The following is a 23,082-nucleotide window of genomic DNA, read 5'->3' as shown; positions in this document are numbered from 1 at the left end:
GGGGGGGGGGGTTAAGTTGAATTTGACTATAGAAATATGTCTCTCTCATGTTCCCTCCCGTCCTTCAGCTGGGAGACACCTTAAACCGTCAGTTCGAGGCGGTGTGTGAGACCATGTTCGGCGAAGTGGAGTCTCAAGCCGTCGAGGCCTTGGACCTTCCAGGTGTTTTCCGCACTCGCAGCCACAGCTACGTCCGCGCCATCCAGGCCGGCTGTTCCCAGGACGACGACTGCCTCTCTGTCTTCTCCATGTCGGGCCCCCAGGGAAGCGTCAAGGCTGGGGCCGGTGAGTGTGTGCATGTGTGTGGTGTGGCGTACCAATAAATACAAGTCTGTGGTGTCTGCATGTGTGTTAGAAGAATGTGTGGTTGTTGTTTTATTTTTTTTTTATGTGGTGGCAACCTGGTGGGGGACACAGTAGGACAGCCAGTGTAAGAAGGAATTGGAATTTTATGACAGCTTGTCTGCTTCCCTCTAAAAAAATAAATAAAAAAAGAGCAAGTTAATGCATTCACACGCAAACACTCACACATTGCACAGCTGCGTGCAATATGTGAATCCATTTTTAATGTTTAACCTTTTTTCTTCTCTGTTCCTTCGATCTCTGTGATCTCACTTTTTCACCCAATCATTCTGCACCACTTTCCTTGTGCCTGTGTATATGCGTGCATGCTGTATGCATAGACTTGTGTGTATGTTATTGTGCATGCTCTTTGTTCTGTCATTTCTGTATCTCATCTATCCCATCACCCTCCCCAGTGTGATCGCAAGTTTCTCGGGCTCATTATGATGATAGCTCAGCGTCTCCAGCTGCTGCTTTCTCTCTGTCTGTCTGTCTTCAGTATGTCTCTTCCTGGTGTCGTCTCACTCTTTGCCTTCCCACCCTGTATCACTCTTTATTTGAATATGTGTTTTTTGTGCATTTTGCGTTGATCTCTCATCATTTTTGCAATCATGCTCTTAGTCAAGCCTAATTGTGTGTGTATGTGTGTGTGTGTGGTTGGCGTTGAAGATGCTTAGAAAGAAATGCATTAAAGTGTGATCCTTTATTCAATGAAAAATGTGCGCATGCGTGCACAGACGTACGTTTGTACAAAGCTGTGAGGGAGGAGGAAGAGACAGAATCTGCGCTTCTCATTTTAATACCTCTCTCGGGAAATTGCTTTATCTTCCTAAGAAGCAGAGTTAGCAAGTTGGCTCAAGCGAAGAGGTTTTCTTTTTCCACCACATCGCTCCCTACCTCTCACTAAAAATTAATAATAGCTGATTTTTGGGTGACAAGTAATAGAGCTTCTGAGTTGCGTTTATGACTCTGTCACATCTTACATTGGCATTATTATTTAATGATTTTTGTGGTTTTCTCTCTTTCTCTCTTTACTGGTTTACCCCCTTTTATGTCAACAAATCTCCCTCTTTTCACTTTTTGTCATTCCTTTCACCTTCTCCTTCCAGTCTGTCCCTTTTGTAAGTATCCCCCCTGTTGATATAGTACCCATTTTCTAACAGCCCACTATGCCTCTGTCTTCCTTTCTCCCGCTCTTCTGATACTTCAGTCTTTCCTTATCGTAAAGGTGCTCCTCCCCCACTTCCACCTCGCATGTCCAAGTCTTCGCTCTCGGTGCGAGCCCAGAGCAGCACCGAGTCCACCCAGGATGCCTACTTCCAGAGCAGCGGACAGTTGGCCTCAAGCGCAGGCCCCGGGCGCCCCAAGCAGCACAGCAACTCCGTGGACCTGGGCAGCTCTGACGGCCCCTCGGGTCGCTCCTCCAGAGGAGGCTACTACACCGCCACAGGCCCTGGACGTTTCCAGCAGCACAGTAACTCGGCAGAGAGCCTTGATGGGGTCAGGGGCTCGCGGGAGCTGGTGCCCTACGGAGTGGGTCCGGGATTTGGAGTGAGGGCCAAACACAGCAGCTCGGCTGACAGTCTGCTGGAAGGGCCACCAAGGCCGGCCAGGGAGAGGGACAGCAGGGTCGGGGGCAGCCTGGGGAAGTCAGTCTCTCTGCCTCAGAACAGCATAGTGCTGTGTAAAGCTGGGGGGCAGGACGAAGGGCGTGGTGGGAGAAAGTGGAGGCCTTCCATAGCTGTACAGGTGAGAAAGGTTGCGAGAAAGGCTGCAACTAACTAGTATAGTCATGTCATCTTTTAGTCCACAAATGTCAGAAAACAGATAAAAATGTCTTCAAACTACTTGATTTGTGATACCAAAGTACTCAGTTTGATCAATTGACTAATCATGTCAGCACTAATCAAAGTACAATCCCAATTACACAAGGTACACGTTGAAGAAACAAGTTTGACATTTGGGGACTCCAGTAATTTGCTTTCTTGCCAAGAGTTAGATGAGAAGATTGATACCACTCTATATGTTGAGTGGTGTCGATCTTCTCATCTAAGCCCCAATAACGAATGATGGAAGAATCCAAATGTCTAACTATTCCTACAATTCCAGTTGTGTATCGTGTCTTTAGGGTCAGCAAAAACCTCTGTGCTCTGACTGTGGTGCTCTGTGGCTTCTTCTGTTCCAGGTGGACAGCTCAGAGACTCTGTCAGATTCGGACGCAGAGGGTAAAGCTCTTACAGAGGTCCACTCTATAGGAGTCCAAGTGGAAGATGACAAAAGGTAACGGAAACACGACTAGCAATCAAAGCAGGGAACAAGTATTCATCTTTGAAACCTCTTACCAACTTGAAGTGTGTTTATTTTGCCTGACATTTAACTTGCCCTAATTATAGACACAATCTTGCAAACTGTGCATTTGTTAATTTGCTTACTTTTCTTTGCCCCAAAATATGTGGCTTCATCAAGAGCTTTCCGTCTGGGCACAGTAATTTATGTGAATAATTGTAATATTTAATTTGAAAAAAGCCTTCCATCTCCTGGGCGTCCAACAGTGCAGCCACCTATTGGTTGATTTCTAGGCTAGATCCTATTATTTCATTTAACATTTCATCAGACATCACAGCATGAACTCAGTAACACTTTGTTCAGAGAATGTCTTGTTTTTCGACTGTAACCATGACTACTGGAAATCATACACTCAACATGACTTTCACACACGATGCAGCCCTTCTCCTAATTATATCCAGCATCGCTTACGGGTCAGATTCACACGCATGCATGCGAGCACTCACAACATTGCATACTCCCGAACCCCCAAGCAGTGTGTGATCATGCACCTGTTAACAATGTCCCCCACCTCCTGCAACCATCAAGGAGGACAGTGTGACGCCGGGGGGGGAGGGGGGGGGGGGGAGAAAAGAGAAGTGCGAGAACGGAAAATCTGAGTCACACCTCACACCTCATGAGACAGCAAAGAAGGATGAGGGGAGTCGGGGTCTAAACTTGTAATAGTGTAAACACTCATCACTGAGTCCACTGATATGACATTTGCACACACGGGTGCGTCATATGCCAGAGGATTTAGCAGGGCTTTTCACAACCGAGTGAGTAGTAGTGACTGCAGTGACAGCATGGCTATCTTGCTCCAGTAGGAATGTGCAATCATTAGAAGAAAAAACTCACTTGAGTAATGCTTTCGCATGCGATACTGTGTGTGACTGGATGGCCCCTGGGCCTGCTGTGACTCCCTGTGTTGCAGGCGGGCTCGTTTCAAGCGCTCCAACAGCGTGACCGCAAGCGTGCAGGCCGACCTGGACCCCGAGGGCTTCCCCGGGCTCAGCATCGCCGTGCCAACGCAGGACAAGAGTCTCCAGTTCGGCTGTTCCTTCCAAAGGCACTCGTCAGAGCCGGAGTCGGCTAGCCAGTTCGCAGACTGCCACCGCACCGTCCACACACAGGGACAATGGGCCTACAGAGAGGTAAGTCTGCTGTGATATGCTGGACAAATACTGCTGTACTGCATCTTATTATTCATTAGTCAGTGGTTCCTTTTTGATGTAGGTATTAGAAGATCAGCAGATACCTTATGGTGAGATGAATTGCCACTAGTCGTAGACATGAGGATTGAGGATGAGTTATGCCAATTCAGGCCGTTCTTATGAACCATTCGTACGTATAGTTACAAAAAGTAATGCACTGGAATTAGTTTATTACTTTATGCAGCACAATGACTGCTGATGTATAAGAACCCGAAGGGTCATAAAACACAGGGAGCGGAGTTCGTGTCCCGAAGAAGTTAAAGGTCCCATGGCATGAAAATTTCACTTTGAGTTTTTTTAACATTAATATGCGTTCCCCCAGCCTGCCTATTGTCCCCCAGTGGCTAGAAATGGTGATAGGTGTAAACCGAGCCCTGGGTATCCTGCTCTGCCTTTGAGAAAATGAAAGCTCAGATGGGCCGATCTGGAATCTTCTCCTTATGAGGTCATAAGGAGCAAGGTTACCTCCCCTTTCTCTGCTTTGCCCCCCCCAGAGAATTTGGCCCACCCATGAGAGAGAGAGAGACATCATGGCTTTCAAATGAGCAAAGTGGCAGTTGGTCAAGGCCACACCCCCACCCTCCACCTTGCCCCTCCCTCTCTCCTCATCAACAGCTACAGACACAGAAATGGCACATACTAAGGAAAGCTCATTGTGGGACTGGCTCTAGTGGCTGTAATTCTGCACCAAGGCTGAATTTCAGGAAAGAGACTTCAGATACAGTATTAGGGGACCACTAAGGTCTATATAAAAGCATCCAAAGAGCACCATGTCATGGGACCTTTAAGGGGAAAACACAAGATTTTCACCCAGGAAACACTGTGTTTGTGTCCAGGGGAGTACTTCTAGGGGGGCCGGTGTTTTAACCCAAACCACAATCTTTTTTTTCTTATCTGAACTCACTTTGGTACTCAAATTTCGTCGTCACATGACAGTCACCTTTTGTCAGCTAAACCTCCTGGTGTACTCTACCCGGCTCACAGTAACCTTTTGTAAGCTAAATTCAACTGTAAAGACCGCTAAACTTAACTGTAGTGTGACCAGTCGTCATGTGACCGGCCGGCGCTCACCGTAATTTCGTAGGATATCATACGAACCCGTTCATGAGAATGCGTTGACCAATTAATAATGGTCCAAATACCATGTGTCCAACAGTTGTTTCCTATGTCAACCCAGGACTTTCTCCAGAGTGGCTATACCACTGAGGCCTGCCCAGGGGACCCACGGCCCCACCAGCACCCACACCTGCCTCCACGTTCCCACTCCCCTCTGCCCATCACCTCTGAGCGAGCTTGGGCGGGGACGCCGTCCCTGGAGGGCCCCCGGAGCCTGCCCGACTCGGGCCGAGCCTCGCCCTGCATGAGAGATGGAGAGTTCTTCTTACGCCTCCTGCAGACAGAGGTGGAGAGGATGGAGGGCTGGTGCCAGAACATGGAGAGAGAGGCAGAGGAGAATGAACTGCCAGAGGAGAGTGAGTTTGGGAGGAGGATCGAAAGGGATCAGAGAAAAGGATGAACGATGAATGACTCTTGCATTTCTAAAACTACTTGTGTGCTCTTTCCTCTCTAGTTCTCGAGCTGATACGAAACGCAGTTGGCAGTGCCCAGATGCTCATGTCTCAGAAAGTCCAGCAGTTCTTCCGCCTCTGCCAACAAAGTGTGGTGAGTGTGTGTGATGGCATGCAAAAAGTATGACAACACACATTACACAGGGTGCATGGTTTTGCTGAGATTCACTGCCGCTAAAGGCAAAATTAGCCTGACCGCAAGAACACTGTTAAAAAAAAAGGTCCTGTCTAAGTTTGTTGTAAGTCTCTCTTTCACAAATCCTTGTCCGTTATATCGCTTTGTCACCCATCACATGTTATGTCCTGTCTCCCTGCCTCTCCCCCCAGGACCCATCAGCATACCCGCAGCCCACCTCTCAGGACCTGGCAGGCTTCTGGGACCTGCTCCAGCTCAACATAGAGGATGTCAGGGTGAAGTTTCAGGACCTCCAGAGGCTCAAGGACTCTGGTTGGAGGCTTCCACCTGAAAAGAAGGTGAGAGGCCCAGGGGTCCAAACAGCTATGGTTTCCCTACAGCACTCCCCCAGAGCTAAGATGGCAATGTGCAGAAGAGTAGCGCAGATGGCCGTGCCCTCCAAGCCTTTGCAGGCTGTGAAAATACAAAACGGCAACAGGAACTGACCTGAGCTGCTCACGACATGGTGCAGTCTTAAAAATGCATATCAGGTTTTTTTGCATTTATTGCAGCTGGTCAGACAGAAGAAAGTACTTGTCTGTTACATATAGGCTACTCACTGATCAACTACATTATTCTTGATAACAAACTAACAGTTGTTTCTCTTTTCTTCTTTTTCTTTTTATATTACCTTTGTTTACCTTTTTTCTTCTCCCATTTCATTTCCTTTAATTCACCTGATGCATGCTGGTGATTCTTTTTACTTATTTTTTTGTCAATTATGGTTATTTGTTATTTCATGTCTCGGTCCGTGATTGTTCCTTACTTGAATTTCACCCTTTTGTTGGTGATTTTGCTCTTTGGTTTGTCATTCTGTTTGGTCCTTCCAATATCTCCATTTGCATGGGATCCCTTTTGTACAACCATACAAAACCATTGTCTTCCCCACCCGACACGATAAATCCACTGTCCGTTTTCATCTTATATGTATTTATATACGTATCACCATTGCCGGGCTAGGAGGATAAGAAGCTTCCTCCTCCCTTACCAAAGAAGCCAGCAGGAGGGGTGAGTGGCAGCCTCAGGGCCGATAGTGTCGGGGATGGGGGTGCCGGAGGTGGGTCGGGGGGCCTGGTGGTACCTCGTGTTGGCGGACATACCCTACCCATCAGGGAGAAGTCCCTGGACCTCGGGGACCGTCAGAGGACAGAAACGAGGAGGAGGCTGCTGCAGACCAAGCGTACTGCCTCCTTCAGGCAGAACTCAGCGACAGAGAGCGCAGACAGCATCGAGATCTACATCCCAGAAGCCCAGACTCGACTCTGAACACAAGACTGAGGTGTGTCCCACCCACCTCCTCACTCAACCTCAGCCCTGCGAAGCTGACCTGCACACCAATCTCAGTCTTTCTCTGAGCCCAGTTTTGGATCTACTGTAGGTCATCGCTGTTTCTCCGCCACCCTCCCTTCAGCATCTCCATCACTTCTCTTACTACAAATTCACTTTTCCTTGACAGCAATGACAGCCATTTTAGTGTCTTGAACTATGGACATTTTACTGACACAGAGGCCTAGATCTGAAATGGTAGCTAGCAGATATGAGTTTTAGACTTTTTTTTTTTTTTCTTCTTTTTAAATACTCAGAATTTCTTTTTGGCTGACAAACAAGAAAACAGTCCACTTTTATAACAGTAGTCAGCGGAGGTTCACGCAGTAGTAGCATGCCTGTGCGTGTTTACCCTGCACTTCTTCATCACTGAAAATAAAGGGCTTAACGGGCATAAAACCTCTGTGGAGACGAGGAGATGACAGAATATCACTACGGTTCCCCTGTTGCCATCTCCCGAATGCCATTTGCAACAGAATCAACTACGATATAGCCACACTCTTCACTGATGCTACCAGTACGGATGAATAAACATTGATTCATTTCTCACCATCAGTTTAAATGCCCTTAAAGTCAGATGGTTGGCAATCCCCAAAGAACATTCTCCAAGCATAGTCAGTCAACTAAAAGCTGGCATTTTTCACCCAGGTGCCATCTGTCCACACAGGCACCCAGTCAAAGAACTATTTTCTGTCGCTTTCCCTTATTCCTCACGTCCCGAGTATCCATCCACTACCCTCAGCATTCAGCAGTGGGGCTGTTTGAATGTGCAAGTGCTATTTGTACATAGTGTGCACACTCATGTTTGCCAAAAGGAGCTCTTTCTGTGTAGCATCACAGCCTTGACAGCTCGAGAGCATCTCAAATAAAAAACAGAGCCATTTGCTTTTTATGTAGTCTCTCTGAAGTTTCAAGTGTTAAGGGTTGGAGTTGCTGGGAATTTTTAGGGGAATATATTTTGGTGGCATTTTCAGGACTTTACTGAAAAGGCCCCCATTTCACTGTGAGACTATACCACCACCAAGTGGTCAAATGAGGACCCAAACCAACAACAGTGGTCTCTAGAGAGTTCTTTCCACCTCAGTCAGGAATTAACAGACACCCTGATGAAACAGCCACGAAAGATGATCAGTTTCTTTATTGCAGTTCTTTCCCTTCTCTTCTCTAGAAATATTTAGAGTGGACTTTCCCAATGATATGTTTGCATAAGTGCGAAGAATTAAAAACTGGGGAGAACTGCCAAAGTCTTCAGCCGAATCCACTCGCCTAACTTGAAGTACAATCCTCAGTTTCACACGCCGCTGATGAAAGAAGGAAATGATTTCTCTGAATCGAAAGGAAACAAAAGGTTAACGTAGCTCGCTCAACAGCCCATCCAAAGAGTCATCGCAGAGAGGAAACCATCCGTTATGAAATGATAGCAAAGAAGCAACGTGATAGTGTTTGGTAATTACGCTGAGATTAAGTAACACTACTTACGAATGGAATTATGCTGTAGGTTTGTTGCACTGTGTGTTCCGTTCCCTTCCTATTTATTTATTTCTTGAAATCATACTATCTGGTGTTTCCACGGAACAAAGTAGCATGATTTTAAAAGCTTTGAAGGGGTCGTGCTTATTTATTTATTTATTTATTTATGGCCGAACAGATGTTTCTAATTGAAGTAGTATGGATGGTGCCCATAGGCTTGTATGTGTGTAGTGTGAATATGAAGGGCTGTGTGTGATGAAGCCCAATGAAAAGTCCAAATCAGCAATTTTAAAGACAAAAACCACAACATATAAGAATCTCTAAGCATGACCTGTTTTTGTTTTTCTTATCTAAACTTTGGATGGAATGTGTTGGCAAAATGCGATATTTTAATGGGAGATGTATATTTTATAATATAATCTACATTTCTAGATTAGTACAGACTATTGAGTACAGTATATGTACAAAAACAGCATATATCAAATGTGAACTACTACAGTATTATTATGATAGATTATAGCATTGTGTGAAACTACAGCTGTGTGGCATATCCAGACTCAGTACATGTGAAAAAGAATTTCAAATGATTATAATCTTCAGTTCTTTGGGAGTGCTGGGTCAGGTTCACAGGGTATAACTGGCAAGGGTGTTAATTGCCAAGTAAGATCCTTCTTAAGCCTACTGTATATCTGTCTGTGGTTCTAACAACATATACTGCTGTATCCCCTCCCTGTATTCCCCCTTTAGAACCAACTACATGTGCCTAATCAGCTATATGTGGAGGTTTCCTTCTAACAAGGTTTACAGTATATATATATATATATATATATATATAAAGATATGTAAATAGAAAAGTATAAAAATCTGCAGAGAATATTGTTAAAGCAAATGTTTTTATTGTACTGACACGCCACCCTTTGTCTCCCTCACTTTCACTTGCAATACACACATAAGACTGTCAGATTTTGTTGATGTTAATACTGCATGTTTTATGTCAACCTCCTTTTGGGGAAAAAAAATTAGCAGAATCTCATTTTTGACTGATGAAAGCAAAGCAAATTTTGTGGCTTCTAAACCTTTTTTGTGATTGAAAAGAAATGACAGGATTTTACAATGCCGCTATTTCAACGAGTCATGCCTTTGTACAAAGATGATATCCTTGGAGGACAACGATACTGGCAACCTTGAAACAGTAATCAATGGTTTGATTTGAATCTCAACAGATCAATTCAACAACCTCCATGTAAAACAAGCTGCTGGCTGAGAATCAGACTTGATGTTTAATTCATTTGCAGCAGTGTGGGTTGCGGAGCAGCCTTTTTATCCCCTCATCCTTCTCCGATGTTACCCTCAGACTCGACAATATCTCAGTTTGACAGAGCCCTCATCAAACAAAGCACAAATACCTGCTTTTATACTGTTACTCCACTGTGAAGGCCTCTTGACTCCACCCTCACAATCCTCAAACCTACACGCAGAGGGACAGCACGGCCTTGAAGGACCCCAGAAATCCAAGAGGCTTTGTTGGATATTTATCCACCGTAGCAACTACTACTACTTCTTCAATTACTGCTGACTTTCTCTATTTGATCAAACGTTGAGATGTTAGCCAGCCACCTTGCCTTGAAACAGGTCCACCTTACACATTTTCGCTAGTTTGACTTCCATACTTTTTGTTCAGTATTACATCCATCCGTCCTATATATATCTTTACAGTATAAATACAGGAGCCTCAGCTAGAAATAGCACCTGGGTGTATACTTGTGCAAACATGATCCGAGCACTCACCAACACACCAGACAGACTACTATACGAACCCTTTTCACTTCTTTCTAGAAGTGCAAAAAACCCCACGCTGACAGCCAGACGGACAAGTCAACTCCGAGTACCTCAGTTTCTAGCAGCGGTGTCTCCAACCCCGACCCAGGCCTCTGTCCTCAGGGGATTCTCTAACACCACATTACCGACGGACCCTGATAATACAGGACCAGATTCAGTCCCGCAGGAATATTGTCCGTATTCTCTGAATGAAAGGGGAAATCTTTTGAGCTCTCTCTTGTAGCCATTTTCTGAGACTGGAGAGCGGCAGAATCACAGGCAGCGAAAGCGGTGGTGGTTGAGGCAAGAGCTAAATTGTAGCCAATGTGTGTGGGCTGTATACTGTGCATCTGCAACAACGTGGAGCAGGAGGGATGCTGTTGCAGCAGATTTGAGTTTTAGTTATGCAGGCATTTCTGACAGGCAGAGCTGCTCTGGAGGAAAAAGCTAAGTCACTGGTTGAGTTCAACTTCAGTGGGAGAAGCCAAGGACCTATTTTTTTTTTTTGTCTGGCTAAGTAACCAGAGTTACTAGCTGTGACTTCTTGTTCCATTACTCCCTGCAATAATTAAAACTGACCCACTGTCAAAAAAATGGCAAAAATTGTTCTGTTGACGCATTTTTTGACGCAGCCAAGATTCCTGCGTTTCAGCAGTTGGAAATAGCAACAATAGGGAAATGTTGGGTTAGCATTAGTCTTGCTTTGCCAGAACATCCACACGTTACGGAGCGGAGGAGGGTCTGGCTACGCCACACAGCATTCTGGGTTGGGGGAAAAACGTGCTCTGGTTTATGGGCATTTCTTTAAACCAATCACAATCGTCATGGGCGTCACTAAGCTCCGCACGCGGCACGGAGCCTCTGTAAAATAGTCGTGCGAGAGAGAATACTCAGATTGGACAGATAGTCTAGCTAGCTCTCTGGATTTACCCTGCAGAGATCTGAGGAGCAGTTAACCATAGTCCTCATAAATCCACCCAGAGTTTAGAATTCCAACACAAAGAAAGAGGGGGATCTGGTTTCATAAAAATCTTATGAAATATATCTTTAATACTTATTTATACTGCGACCGAACTCCCTTAAAGCTCCATTGTGTAATGTTTTGAGTTGATTCTAAGCAAAAAACCCTTTGTTCTTTCACAAATACGTGCTCATTCATGTGTAATTACTTCCACCAACTAATCAAAGTATTCTCGTAAGCGCAGAATCTGCCATTCAGAATCTGCCATTCAGAATACATACGAGCGAGTCGCTCGAATGACGGCCGCCATGTAGCGCCTCCATTTTTAAAATACATTAGCCAAAGAGGGACATACCTTCACCTTTCGCGCTTTTAAACTCAGTGGCACCGTGACGAATGCCAGGGAGGGGGAGAAGATTACTCCCGACTGCCGGCATATTTGAAAGCCGGTTGAAGATGGAGGATCGCGCCTATTCTCTAGGACATGTAACGGAGTCGCCAAGGAAGTTAAACAGAGAAAAAAACAACAACGCGACAAGCAAAGCAACAAGACCAAAATTAATATTGGAGTGGCTTTTCCAAGATGGAAAGAGCTCATAAGGAGCAAGGATTTGAAAATGCACGCCGAAGTTGCCTGCTTTCTCAAAAGGGAATTCTACCTATTTGTGTAGATTCAAAGTTTTATAGTTGCTTGGCATGGTTGTGCATAATGCTAGAACGACGTCTAAGGATACTTTTCCTCGCGTCAATGATGAAAAGGATGGTCTACCTTGTAACATAAACGTAATCATATGTGTCGTGATTTCCCTGGCAGACAACTCACGTAATGGAGTTGTAACACAGACTAAGCTACAGCTAGAACAGCTGCGTGTAAACGATGGAGATACTAAGAGCTAATTTCGGTTTCACTGACATTGTTCATAATGCTCAGAGAAATATATTAAAAACACAAACCTCCGTTGCTTCTCTCCTACGCTGTAAACATTGCCTTACACTATTAATCTCGTACAATATACAGAATAATGATAGTACTGATACTTTGATAACATTAGCTTGCATATGTTTGGGAACCTGATAGCTGATGTTAGCAATGAAATGGTACCAAAATAACGTAAAACTATTATTACACTGGAAGGAACACTCACGGACAAAGTCGTACTTCTTGGAATAATACGGCCACCGTAGGAGTTAAAATGCGCTCGGAACGGGAGGGGCTAGAAAGTAATATTCAGTTGGTTGTCATATACAATTTGGGAGAAATTCTTACACAATGCAGCTTTAAAAACATATTTTTTGGCTCTCCTCTCATAGGCTTTACTTCCCTCTGCCTCCAGAGCAGCTCGAACCCCTGTAGATTCTTAACTGAAACTCCAATGTGCCTTTAGCACTGAGGTGTAATTGTGTTTATATGAATGTGTGTGTGTGTGTGTCTGTGTTTGCGTGTATTTACACTGTAATGTTGCTTTACAGTATACACACAGGTAACCATGTGGGTTGGAGACAAGTGAGCAATTACTGTGTAATTAACAAAAAAATAAATAAATACCCTGCCACTCTCACGTTTACAAAAATGTAAATACCTGTTGCCAATGGACATTGCTATTCTAAATATTACATATATTGTTATTACAATATTATTAGTAGTATGATTATTGTCATTAAAAGGATTAATTATTGCCATCACTCATTATTATAAATGGTGTTGTCGATTTTAGCTATGGGTAGACATTGTTCTGTATTCAAGGGCGAGTCGTGTGTACAATAACAAAAAAAAAAAGAAGTGAAATCTACGATGACAAGTCTTAAATCGCTGCTACTAAGGAGATGGAGTAGAAGTAAAACAAACTTTCTCTGGGAAGACATTTTTCTCTGGGATCAATGATGGACACTTCAATGAGGAGTGAGAGATCACCACAAGAGGAAGTCGTGGACAGATGGACTGAATGGAAGATTCAAACATTGGACCTTATTTCTCCATATTCCACTGTAAACTCTACGTTCTGCCAGAGGCAAACAACATGGACATTAAACTGATACTCTCTCCACTCTCTGTATTCTACTCTCTACTATAATGTAGCAAAAACTAAATAGCCCGTTGGTGTCTACTCTCTCCACCTCTCCTCCTCCTTTCATGTATTTCTCACTGAACACTATGAGTTTTAATCAAACGGGTTTGATACGGCAAGCTTTTCTGTCTTTAAGCTCAGCTTTATCTTGAGTTCTCGTTTTATACACGTTTGATTCAGTGCCAAGACAGCATACTGTACATACAAACACTTATGCTTTTGTTTTCTCCAATAAAAACAATTGACCGGAGAATATAGCAATAGCGATGCCATAAGGCATTCACTTTATTTCATTATGCCACCGGTGGATACACAAGATGCATGAGAACAGCACAGTGACGGGGAGATTCGTTCCCAATATGTGCTGGACGGCAGTGAAGGGTGATGCACAGTGAAGCGTAAATCATGACTATTTGTTGTGTTGTTCTCATTTTGTACATACAAATTTATTTATTGATCTTGTATGTTTTATGGATCTACATGTGTCAAAAAGGAGCACGTCTGATAGCGCTGCAGTCCAGAGAGAAGGCACACTGTGACGTGGTTTACCCCCAACACAGAATGTAACACTGTCAACGTTGTCAAAACATTTTCTAATAGCTAATATTATTACTATTAATATGATTATTATAAAGCTATTTTAGCGAGTTAAATGAGGGGTGCTGTGTCTCCTTTGTCGTTTTTTTTGTGTCGATTTCTGACTGTTGAATGTTTTAAGCACTGAATTCTAAAGTCAGTCAAATTTGTCTAAAAAACTTGGTGTCAAATATCAAGTATTTCTCTTGTTACATGGAATATCTATGACTAAATAAGCAACAATGCAAGTTGATGTTACTGGTTATTATTTATGAAGAGTTTAACTATCAAAAACAGTCGATAGTGGCCTGGCAGTATAAGCAAACAAGCCCACAACTGTCATCAGGTTATGATTCAAATGTTGCTAAACTCTGATTGGTCCCCGTAGTATATGTGACCTATATCACCTTTTTCTGACCGAGCCACATCCACTTCAAACCAGTGAGTAAAGGAAGGGCTTTAAAGCAAAAGCTTAACATTTTTGGGAAATTATGTTATTACTTGTTACTATTTCCTGGTTCTAAGCAGTTGCCAGGCAACCAGTGGGGACTCCAGCACATAACCCCCCCATAAAATCAAAGTGTCGTTTTTACACTTCAGGTTTTGTACAGATTAAACATAACGTGTGAAAAGGTGAGCTGTATTTCGGATAGAGCCAGGCTAGCCGTGTCTTTATGCCAAGCTAAGCATCTAGCTTTATATTTAATGAGACATGAGAGCTGTATCAAAGTTTTACTTTAATAGAAAAATGTGTTTATGCAAGATCCTATTGCTAATAGTAACAAGCTAATTGAAAAAAAAAAAAACATACATATTGGGGCCTTTACAACTGTCCTTGAAGAGTAAAACATATTTAAATTTTTTAAAACATGTTTCCCATGTTTTAAAGTATGAAGTCTTTCCTAAGCTAGTTGCATTAACTCAGCCTATTGATAATAAAAATAATTTGATACTGAACGCAAGACTAAATGACTAGTAGATGGACTAGTAGATTTTCGCAGTGCAGACCCACATGGCCAGCATCCATCTAAAATGCAAAGTAGAGGTCAAAGAGAAGTATTTTCCAAATAGAATTTCCATTTTCTTTTCATGTCGTCTCTCTCTCTCCATCTACGCCTGTTGGAATTTGCAATGCAAATGAAAAGCAGAGCACATACACCTCTTAAGGTAGGTTAAAAGAGAGGACGAGAACAATTTAGCACTGGCATTCTGAGTCAAATGCACAGTCCCTGTGGGTATACTCTTCCCAGTAAGGCCTATACACTCCGACTGACATATTGAGGGGGTATTTTTGTCCTTTCACACGACACAGATATAGCTTGCTGCTACTGAATATAAAGTGTCCCGCTGAGATTTAAGAACATGCAGCATTAGCCTCAGGGTAAAAGAAGCAGGTTACAACCAAAGGTCAGGAGATAGTCAGTTATAAAAGTGTGAGAGGTGAAGAACTGATGCAATCCTGAGGCACTTAAGGGAGTTGCTGAAAATAAAAGTGCTGCAAAGAACATCCAAACACTCATCCAGAAGTACCCATGTCATCTTGTTCCCAATCGTGACTGTACTACATAGTGCGAAAAAGTGTTTCTCACACACGAGTACAAAAAGCACTCAAGGTTTAAGTATCTTATCCGAGAGACTACAGAAACTCAGCCTTTAAAAAGGAGGTAATTGTGTCTGAGCACCACACGGGGGCAAGGAACAAGTTCCTGAAGTGATGAGACCTAAAGGATGCTTAAAGCGCCATTAGACACATAGTAAGACAACTTTCTTTCTTGACCTTGCTTCAAGGGATTCCAATGTTTTTAAAACCTTACAGGTAGAGATGCACCGATTATAACTTTCTAGGCCGATTCAGATTTTCTTTGAGTTAGGCCAGCCGAAACCAATTTCAGCAGATTCCATTTTTTCTAACCACTTTACAGCACACACAAATATTTATTTTCTATCTTTTCTTTAATAGAACATTTTGCACAGAACATTTTTTGAACAAATAATGGATCACTATAAAATAGAACTATATAAATTACTCCTGGTGTGGGAAATTCACACACATCTAAAGTGCAATGTTAGAACCATTTCCTTCTTTTCACATCCAATATCACACAAAAATAAATAAATGTGATTTTGGTTTTTGGTGTGGTCCCTCCACGCCCTACTTTTTCCTTGCAGGTGTTGCATATTGCAAACTTGTTATCTTCTGCACACACGCTGGAGAATTTCCAAACAGCGGACATGTTGCAGGTTAATTCACGAGGTTCCCTACATGTGCGAGAATAGCGCCGACACGCGCTTCACACCGCGAGCGGGTACGCGCGAGACACGGCGGAAAAGTTGAGACAGGAAAAAGAGATTGTGCTGTTGCGTGCGTGCGTCCTTGACAACTTTAACTTGTATAACTTATGTTGGCCGTTAATTGTAGCATTGACCGGCATGAAATCGGCATACGTCAGACTGACCTGCCGGTCATGGCCGAACACGTGAAAACCGGCCAATTCCAGTCACAGGCCGGTCTATCGGTGCATCTCTACTTACAGGTTAAGGGCACTAGAGGAAAATGTTAATCAAATGGACCATGAACAACAGTATTTTAATATATCTTGAAAGATCACCCCAAGTTCTGAGCTTTTCCCAGAGCTTCTTCAGAATAACAATAAGAACCTTTAAGATCACTAATACACTGTACAACACCATTCATCAGAAAAGTCAAATCACCTTTTAATCAGCCATTTTCAAAGCACACAGTACAAAAATAAAAAAAGTGCTTGCAGTGTTAAACAGTTCATTTTCAAACAAACCACTTCAAAAAATTGAATTGTTTTTTAAACAGCTGAGAAGCTGCCAGGACAGCGTCACATGCTCAACAGAAGATTCCTCTTCTCATTTATACTCATTCATAAAAAGAAAAAGTAAAAAAGCACAATTAAGAGACAGTGACGCATTAAAACTTTAGGCCTCAGAGCTACAAAAGGAATCATTAAAAAGGAGAGTCTAATACTAAAAATACTAATCCATTAAACAAGCGCTGTCCCTTTAACCATAGTACATTTGTTTCCCCTTATCCCACAAATAATAATAATAATAATTACAACCTGAGATGCACAAATTCTCAATATTAAACCTTGTAGAGGTTGAACACTTCTGGGGGTTAAGGCTCACTTGATGCCATCCAGTTTGAGTGTCCAGGCCTGACCCGGGGAATAGGGCAGTTCAGGCAGAAGGACAGTAAGACCAGCATTGGGGTAGACTGGGGACCAGGGTAAGGGATGTGGATTCCCCAACAAGGTCACCTGGACAAGGGACCAAAATCAATGATTTATTTTTTATTTTTTTACATTTCATGTATGAGGAATCATACCTATATCCTTTCTGTAAATTAGATAAAGCTATAACGCTGGTTGTAAACATTCATGTTGTGGACAGCAAGTGGTACAAATAAAACCTACATATATTTCTGTATTTAAGGTTACATATCTGTCTGTCAAGGCTTTACTGAGTTGTAATAATCTGTAAAACAACACAGACAACATTGTTAGTCCCATTACCTTAGTGATTGCTGATGTTTTGGGTCCCAATAGTTGCAATGTCAGCTTGGGGGGTTTGGTTGTCATGATGGCATAGACAGAAGTCCCTTTGGATGTATACCTAGAAAAAGCAGAGACGATAATTGCATCAACGATCTCAATTTCAGAGCATCCAGTACCCGAGTGGTTAAAACGCATACCACATAAACCGCAACATCCTTTGCTGTTATCTCCCTCTCTTTCCCTGCATGTACTGTCTGTATCTCTACTACCACTATAAAAAAGGCAAAATACCCTCAAATCTTTTAAAACAAAATCAATTCTACCTCTTTCACACCACCTACCAGGGCTGGGCTAGGGTTGTCTGATCAGGGTTCAACCCTCTTTTTGGAAATTCAAACCTAGCCAGTCTACATGGGTCTCGCTTTGTCAGACCCTCCTACAAAGCGCGCTGAAGGAGGTTCTGGCTACTCCACACAGCATTAGGGGATGGGAGGAAAACGTGCTCTGGTTTAATGACATTTCTTTAAACCAATCAGAATTGTCATGGGTGGCGCTATGCTCCGCACAGAGCCGCTGCAAAATAGTCGTGTGAGAGAAAACTCAGATTGGACAGATAATCTAGCTACCTGTCTCAATTTACCATGCAGAGATCTGAGGAGCAGTTAACCATAGTCCTCAGAAATCCCCCAAATTAAAAATTCCAACACAAAGAAAGCGGAAGGAAATGGAAAAGACATGCATTCGGCGGAGTTTCCTGCAGCATCAGAGCAATCCCGGAAGTGGAACGCGATGGATATAGACTAACATGGGTATAACCCTGGTCATGACAATAGATCACGTGGGTCAACCCGGGAGCAATGCATAACAATTACCTTACGTGCTGGAAATGGGCAGGGCTTTCATGTCAAATTCAGTGAACAGGACAGCTAACATCACACACTCCATTCCACCTGTACACCAGCAGAACTACTGTTTTGTAGCTACTTGAATCAGTCATTGTACAGAGAGATAAATAAAGCTTACTTCATGATAGTTTCGCAGTGATTACATTCTAAATCATAAATAAATAACCATCAAACACTTCTCAGAAGATTTTTGTGCAGAGTGATTTCTTCTCCTCTGCATATTAATTGCAGCAGCTGGACAAGGAAGTAGGTCACTCTAGTATCGATTCTGGACTATTTTAAGACAATTTAAAAAATTTAAAAGAGAGAGAGATTCACACTACCCAGCAAGCTGCACTTACCTGCAGGCTGCAGCCGGGTGGCAGACGGCCGTGCAGAGAGAAATAAACAAAACTTATTTTCATACGTTTACATTCTAACGCTGGGTTTTACAGCCAGTTTTGCCTGTAAAAGTCTGCTACCGATCTGTTAAAGTGAACATCCAGCACCCGCTCTCAGCGGTCTGTTTGGAAATGAATTGAAACGCTCCTCTCTGCTGTTGTTGAAGCTGCCTGGGAACATCCTAGTTTTATACAGTCTGTGGTGAAAACTCAGCGTAAAGCACAGTGAGACAAAGTTTATGTTGTGGTTTATTCAAAGTGTGCAGCGAACATAGGCGGCGACCTGTGACGACTGCCCCGCTGTCATTTCCAACCAATCACATAATTTGTATCGCCCCGGCTGTAAGCGACCCAGGTCGTGCGCAATTCACACTGAAATCGACCCTAGTCTACCCCGATCAAACCCACCTCGCTACCTGGGTTGCGAAGCAGAGTAGATCGAGGAGTGTTACCACACACTCACTCACACACACACACACACACACACACACACACACACACACACACACACACAGGGTACAACCCTGATTGAGCCATTGGTGTGAAAGGGATATTAGTGATTTGACCACTTAAATGTGATCCAAGCAAATGTTATTCTGCACTTAAATGCATTGTAAATCAAACTTAAAACGGAGTCTGTAAACAATATTTCCAGTCCACTTCTTCCTCCTCTATACAACGTGCATTCATTTTCATTACAAATAACAGGAACTACAAGATCGCAGACTGCTTCTTGGGATTCAGCTCTCCCTCTGCTTCTTACCAGACTGGTACAGTGGTGTTCTCGTACTGGACCCTCCAGGGTGCAGAAGCGTAGATGGCTTCCCCGTTGATCTCGAGCCAGGCTCCAACACCCCGGAGTCTCTCCTCAAACACTGCGGGTATCATCCCATCAGGTGTGGGACCCACATTCAGAAGGTAGTTACCTCCCAGAGCCACAGTGTGAACCAGATCCTGTTACAGAAGCAGGAGAAGGAGGACAACCAGTCAGTCACTGGAAAGAGAGCCCTCACTGATCAGTTTTATTATTGTATACATTTGTAAGCAGTGAAAAATAAAAAATAAAATGTAAAAAAAAATAAAATGGCTTTATTTTGGAGCAGTATTCTCTTGACAATGATGGCAAAATCAAGGCACGCATGACTGTAACAGGCAATTATGGATCAGCAAATTGACGGATAAAAAAAAAAGCAACACTTCCCTCATTAGATTAGATTGATTCCTGTGGAAATTTTGCCTTCTATGACAGATTTATATGTTAGCAATTAATAAAAATGTGTCCATTACAGATGTACAAAAAGCAGAAATGATATGTATTCTACATGTAGGAGAGCCATATACAAAAGCGGAACCTGTCTGGCTATCATTACAGATTTGGTAATCAGTTATAAAAATGATACTACCACATATCCTCACCTCAATGATAGTGGACAAGTTCATCAGTTCACTCATCTTCATGTTTCGACGGTAACCCCAGGAAAACGTGTCCACCGAAGTGCACTTCTCCCATTTGTGCTTGGGCAGCTGGCCTGGAGTGTATTTGTCTTCACAGTTATAGTAGCCACCATGTTTACAGGCACAGCCACTTCCCCATCTGTCATTGGTCACAATGGTATCCTACAAGGAAGACAAGGAAAGGTACATGCAACCATACTGAAACAATAGTTGAATATAGGGCTGCTTGATTATGGAAAGAATCAAAATTCAGATTATTTTGGTCAATATTAAAATTACGATTATTTTACACGATCACTCATTGACTTTCGGAAAGACGTAATTATTGAAATACATTTTTTTTTTTTTTTAAACAGTGAAACAAATCAACAGTGAAAAACACCTTGAACTGTGAAATTTCCCTCTAATACTTTTCCCGTTTTAGCTTTTTTTCTCCTCTCCATTCAGAACACAGGAAAAAATAAGAGTTTACTTGCAAAACATAATATGCAAAATAATCGTTTTTCTCAATTACTCTGTTTTTGGGATCGTTAGGAGTAGAAATCGTAATCACAATTAAAAACAAGGAAAAAAGACTTTTTCTATGTACAGCATTCTTACACAGTTAGTTATGTATTGCTTCATTGTTACAAAAATTCTTACTTTGACAGGGCTGTCATTGTAGAGCCATGCCAGGAATTGGGTGGAGTTCCAGTAGGTGTCAGGTGCTTCCCAGTCCCCGTCAGACCAGATCACCTCAGGTCTGTACCTGCAAAACAAAAAGGAAGGCAAAGGTTCAAACACACTGCCATAAGGTTGTATGACATGTGATTGTATATTGATGTCATGTATTGCAATCAGCTGATGGTGTAATTTAAGTGTTACAGACCTTACAACCATGTTATAAAGCTCTGGTAGAAGTTTATTCAACACAAACTCTTGTGTTTTGAATCCATTTTTCTTGTCAATCAGGTAGAGAGGGTGGAACCACTCATACAAAGAGTTGTAGAGTCCATAGTGCAATGACCTAAATGAGGAAATTAATAACGTTACAATCTGTCATTGACAACAATCAGAATCCATAAGAAAAATTAAAACTAAGGAAAGCCATATATCTCAATGACATGATAAATGCAAAAGCTACAAAATTCCACACAATATTTACGTTGTTTAATCTTATTTTAAGTGTTGGGCATTTCTCTTGATATCTAGAGTAGGATGCGCCAATCTTTTTTCAATGGTCTCTAAATATATTTGACCCAAACAGCTATTAGGGTGTAGCCTGGTTGATACCAGACACTTCTCAGTTGTAACTGAAAGTGCAGAGCAAATCTCAAATTTGCCGGAAGTTCGTCAGGGTTTACCCAGGCTAATTAGGGTGTGAAGTGTGAGTAGCAACTTGGGAAGCCCCATTTAGACCTGACTGCAATCTAACATGTCTCCTGCAAAACTCAGCTTGGTAATACTAACACATCACACACACTACTAAAAAAACAAACCAAATTGGATGAAAAGCAGCAATTAAAATGTCCTGAACAGGACATGCTGTGGCACACTCCTTCATTCAATGCATGTTTAGTATATTCATGTCATCACTTTAATAATTACCAGCTATATAAACACTTTCCCTGAACGTCATAACATTTGATTGCCCACCTGTTGCGCACTGCCTCCCCCAGGTCTCCCACTAGGTCCCTGTGAGGACCAGTATCAACTGAATTCCAGTTCCAGGAGTTTGGAGACTCCCAGTTAGTAAATCCTTCGTGGTGTTTTGCAGTCAGGACGACATATCTGCAAATGAGGGCAACGTTGACATTAACAGACATTAAGTAAGTACATGTGATGTGGCACTGTATTCGGTAAAACAGCCGATGCAGGTGTTCGATACCGGAAGTGAAGCGGTTGTTATCAATGCTAATGGCTGAAGAAATACACTCACTTTGCACCAGAAGCCTTGAAAATGTCCGCCCAGTCCTCCGGGTTGAAGAACTGAGCTTGAAACTGGGGAGCAAACTCCGGGTAGCTGAATCCAGGCGGGTAGTTCTTTGACATGTAGCTCACACACTTCTGGTCCGGAGGCTGCTGGCCCTGCCAGTGCCACCAAAACCACTCGCTACCAAACCCGGGGACAGAAAACACACCCCAGTGGACAAAAATCCCCACCTTGGCCTCGTCGTACCATGGAGGCAGGGGTCTGGCGTCCAAACTCGTCCAGTCCGCAGTGTACCGAGCCGCCGTTTGAGAGACCAAAGCAACGACGAAGACGGACACGGCTAGCATGATCACAAGTTTGCCTTAACGTTACCTGCTCACTCCTCTCGACTCTGCGCACAGCTTAATTGCTACTAGGAAGCTAGCTAGCTAAGTCAGACAGTTTAGCGCCGATATGTTTTCACAGACTGGTCTTACTTTTTGCCATAAACTTATTTTTACAGTCTGTATACGGTTGTGACTCCCACTACAGGTGTTCTAGCCATTATGGTTATAGCCTATTTCCCATCGTATGACTAGTCACATGAATTATCACGTGACAAAGTGCAAATACCGTCTGTCTGTTTTGTTTTTTATTACAACTTTATTTAACAAATAAACTGCATGGGAACTTATTCATATGTATAAACTATGAATGTATTTAAACTAGCCAACAATATTCTGGATAGACGTTGATATGAGAAAATCACTAACTTAGCTACAGTACAACATTGCACATAGCTCTGTAGATTGTTCTTCAAAGAAAAGAAAGCGCCCAGTGAGCAACGTTAATTTTTCTTTGGAATGAACAGGACGTTATCTTTGCAATGTATCCAGTTCTCTACTAACGTTATCATGCCGGGTCATTCTCGACGCTGCACACAGGGTCCGTGGAGGTCTCCAGCTGTTCTTCGCAGGATGTGTACACAGCTACCGCGTCCAGCCCGGCCAGGACGAGTGTCGAGTCCAGCCGCTGAGGCCTGTGGCTGTAACCGAGCCGCTTCAAGGTTCGCCGGGTAGTCCTGAG

General features: G+C 43.0%; 2 protein-coding genes across 2 annotated transcripts in view; one reads left to right on the top strand and one right to left on the bottom strand.

The window, feature by feature from the left end:
• dlgap3 (discs, large (Drosophila) homolog-associated protein 3) overlaps positions 1–9,214 on the top strand; it is a 141,483-nt gene extending 132,269 nt beyond the window's left edge. The window contains exons 6-13 of the mRNA XM_039821143.1: positions 69–285; positions 1,553–2,091; positions 2,528–2,622; positions 3,602–3,821; positions 5,059–5,353; positions 5,452–5,543; positions 5,777–5,923; positions 6,585–9,214. Of these exons, the coding sequence (XP_039677077.1) occupies positions 69–285; positions 1,553–2,091; positions 2,528–2,622; positions 3,602–3,821; positions 5,059–5,353; positions 5,452–5,543; positions 5,777–5,923; positions 6,585–6,890 (1,911 nt within the window). The 3' untranslated portion in view covers positions 6,891–9,214. The remainder of the gene's footprint in view (positions 1–68; positions 286–1,552; positions 2,092–2,527; positions 2,623–3,601; positions 3,822–5,058; positions 5,354–5,451; positions 5,544–5,776; positions 5,924–6,584) is intronic.
• Positions 9,215–16,531: 7,317 nt separating this feature from the next.
• Positions 16,532–22,570, bottom strand: LOC120571722 (tissue alpha-L-fucosidase-like). Its single transcript, XM_039820795.1, has 8 exons — positions 22,024–22,570; positions 21,741–21,875; positions 20,974–21,111; positions 20,748–20,853; positions 20,067–20,267; positions 19,414–19,604; positions 17,384–17,483; positions 16,532–17,128 (listed from the first exon to the last, which is right to left on the bottom strand). The coding sequence occupies exons 1-8, from the start codon at positions 22,362–22,364 to the stop codon at positions 16,994–16,996; spliced, it is 1,347 nt and encodes a 448-aa protein (XP_039676729.1). The 5' UTR covers positions 22,365–22,570; the 3' UTR covers positions 16,532–16,993.
• Between the last annotated feature and the right edge of the window lie 512 nt (positions 22,571–23,082).

Source organism: Perca fluviatilis, chromosome 13 (genome assembly GCF_010015445.1).
Source record: "Perca fluviatilis chromosome 13, GENO_Pfluv_1.0, whole genome shotgun sequence".
Lineage (NCBI taxonomy): Eukaryota > Metazoa > Chordata > Actinopteri > Perciformes > Percidae > Perca > Perca fluviatilis.
This window is presented reverse-complemented; position numbering and strand designations above follow the sequence as displayed.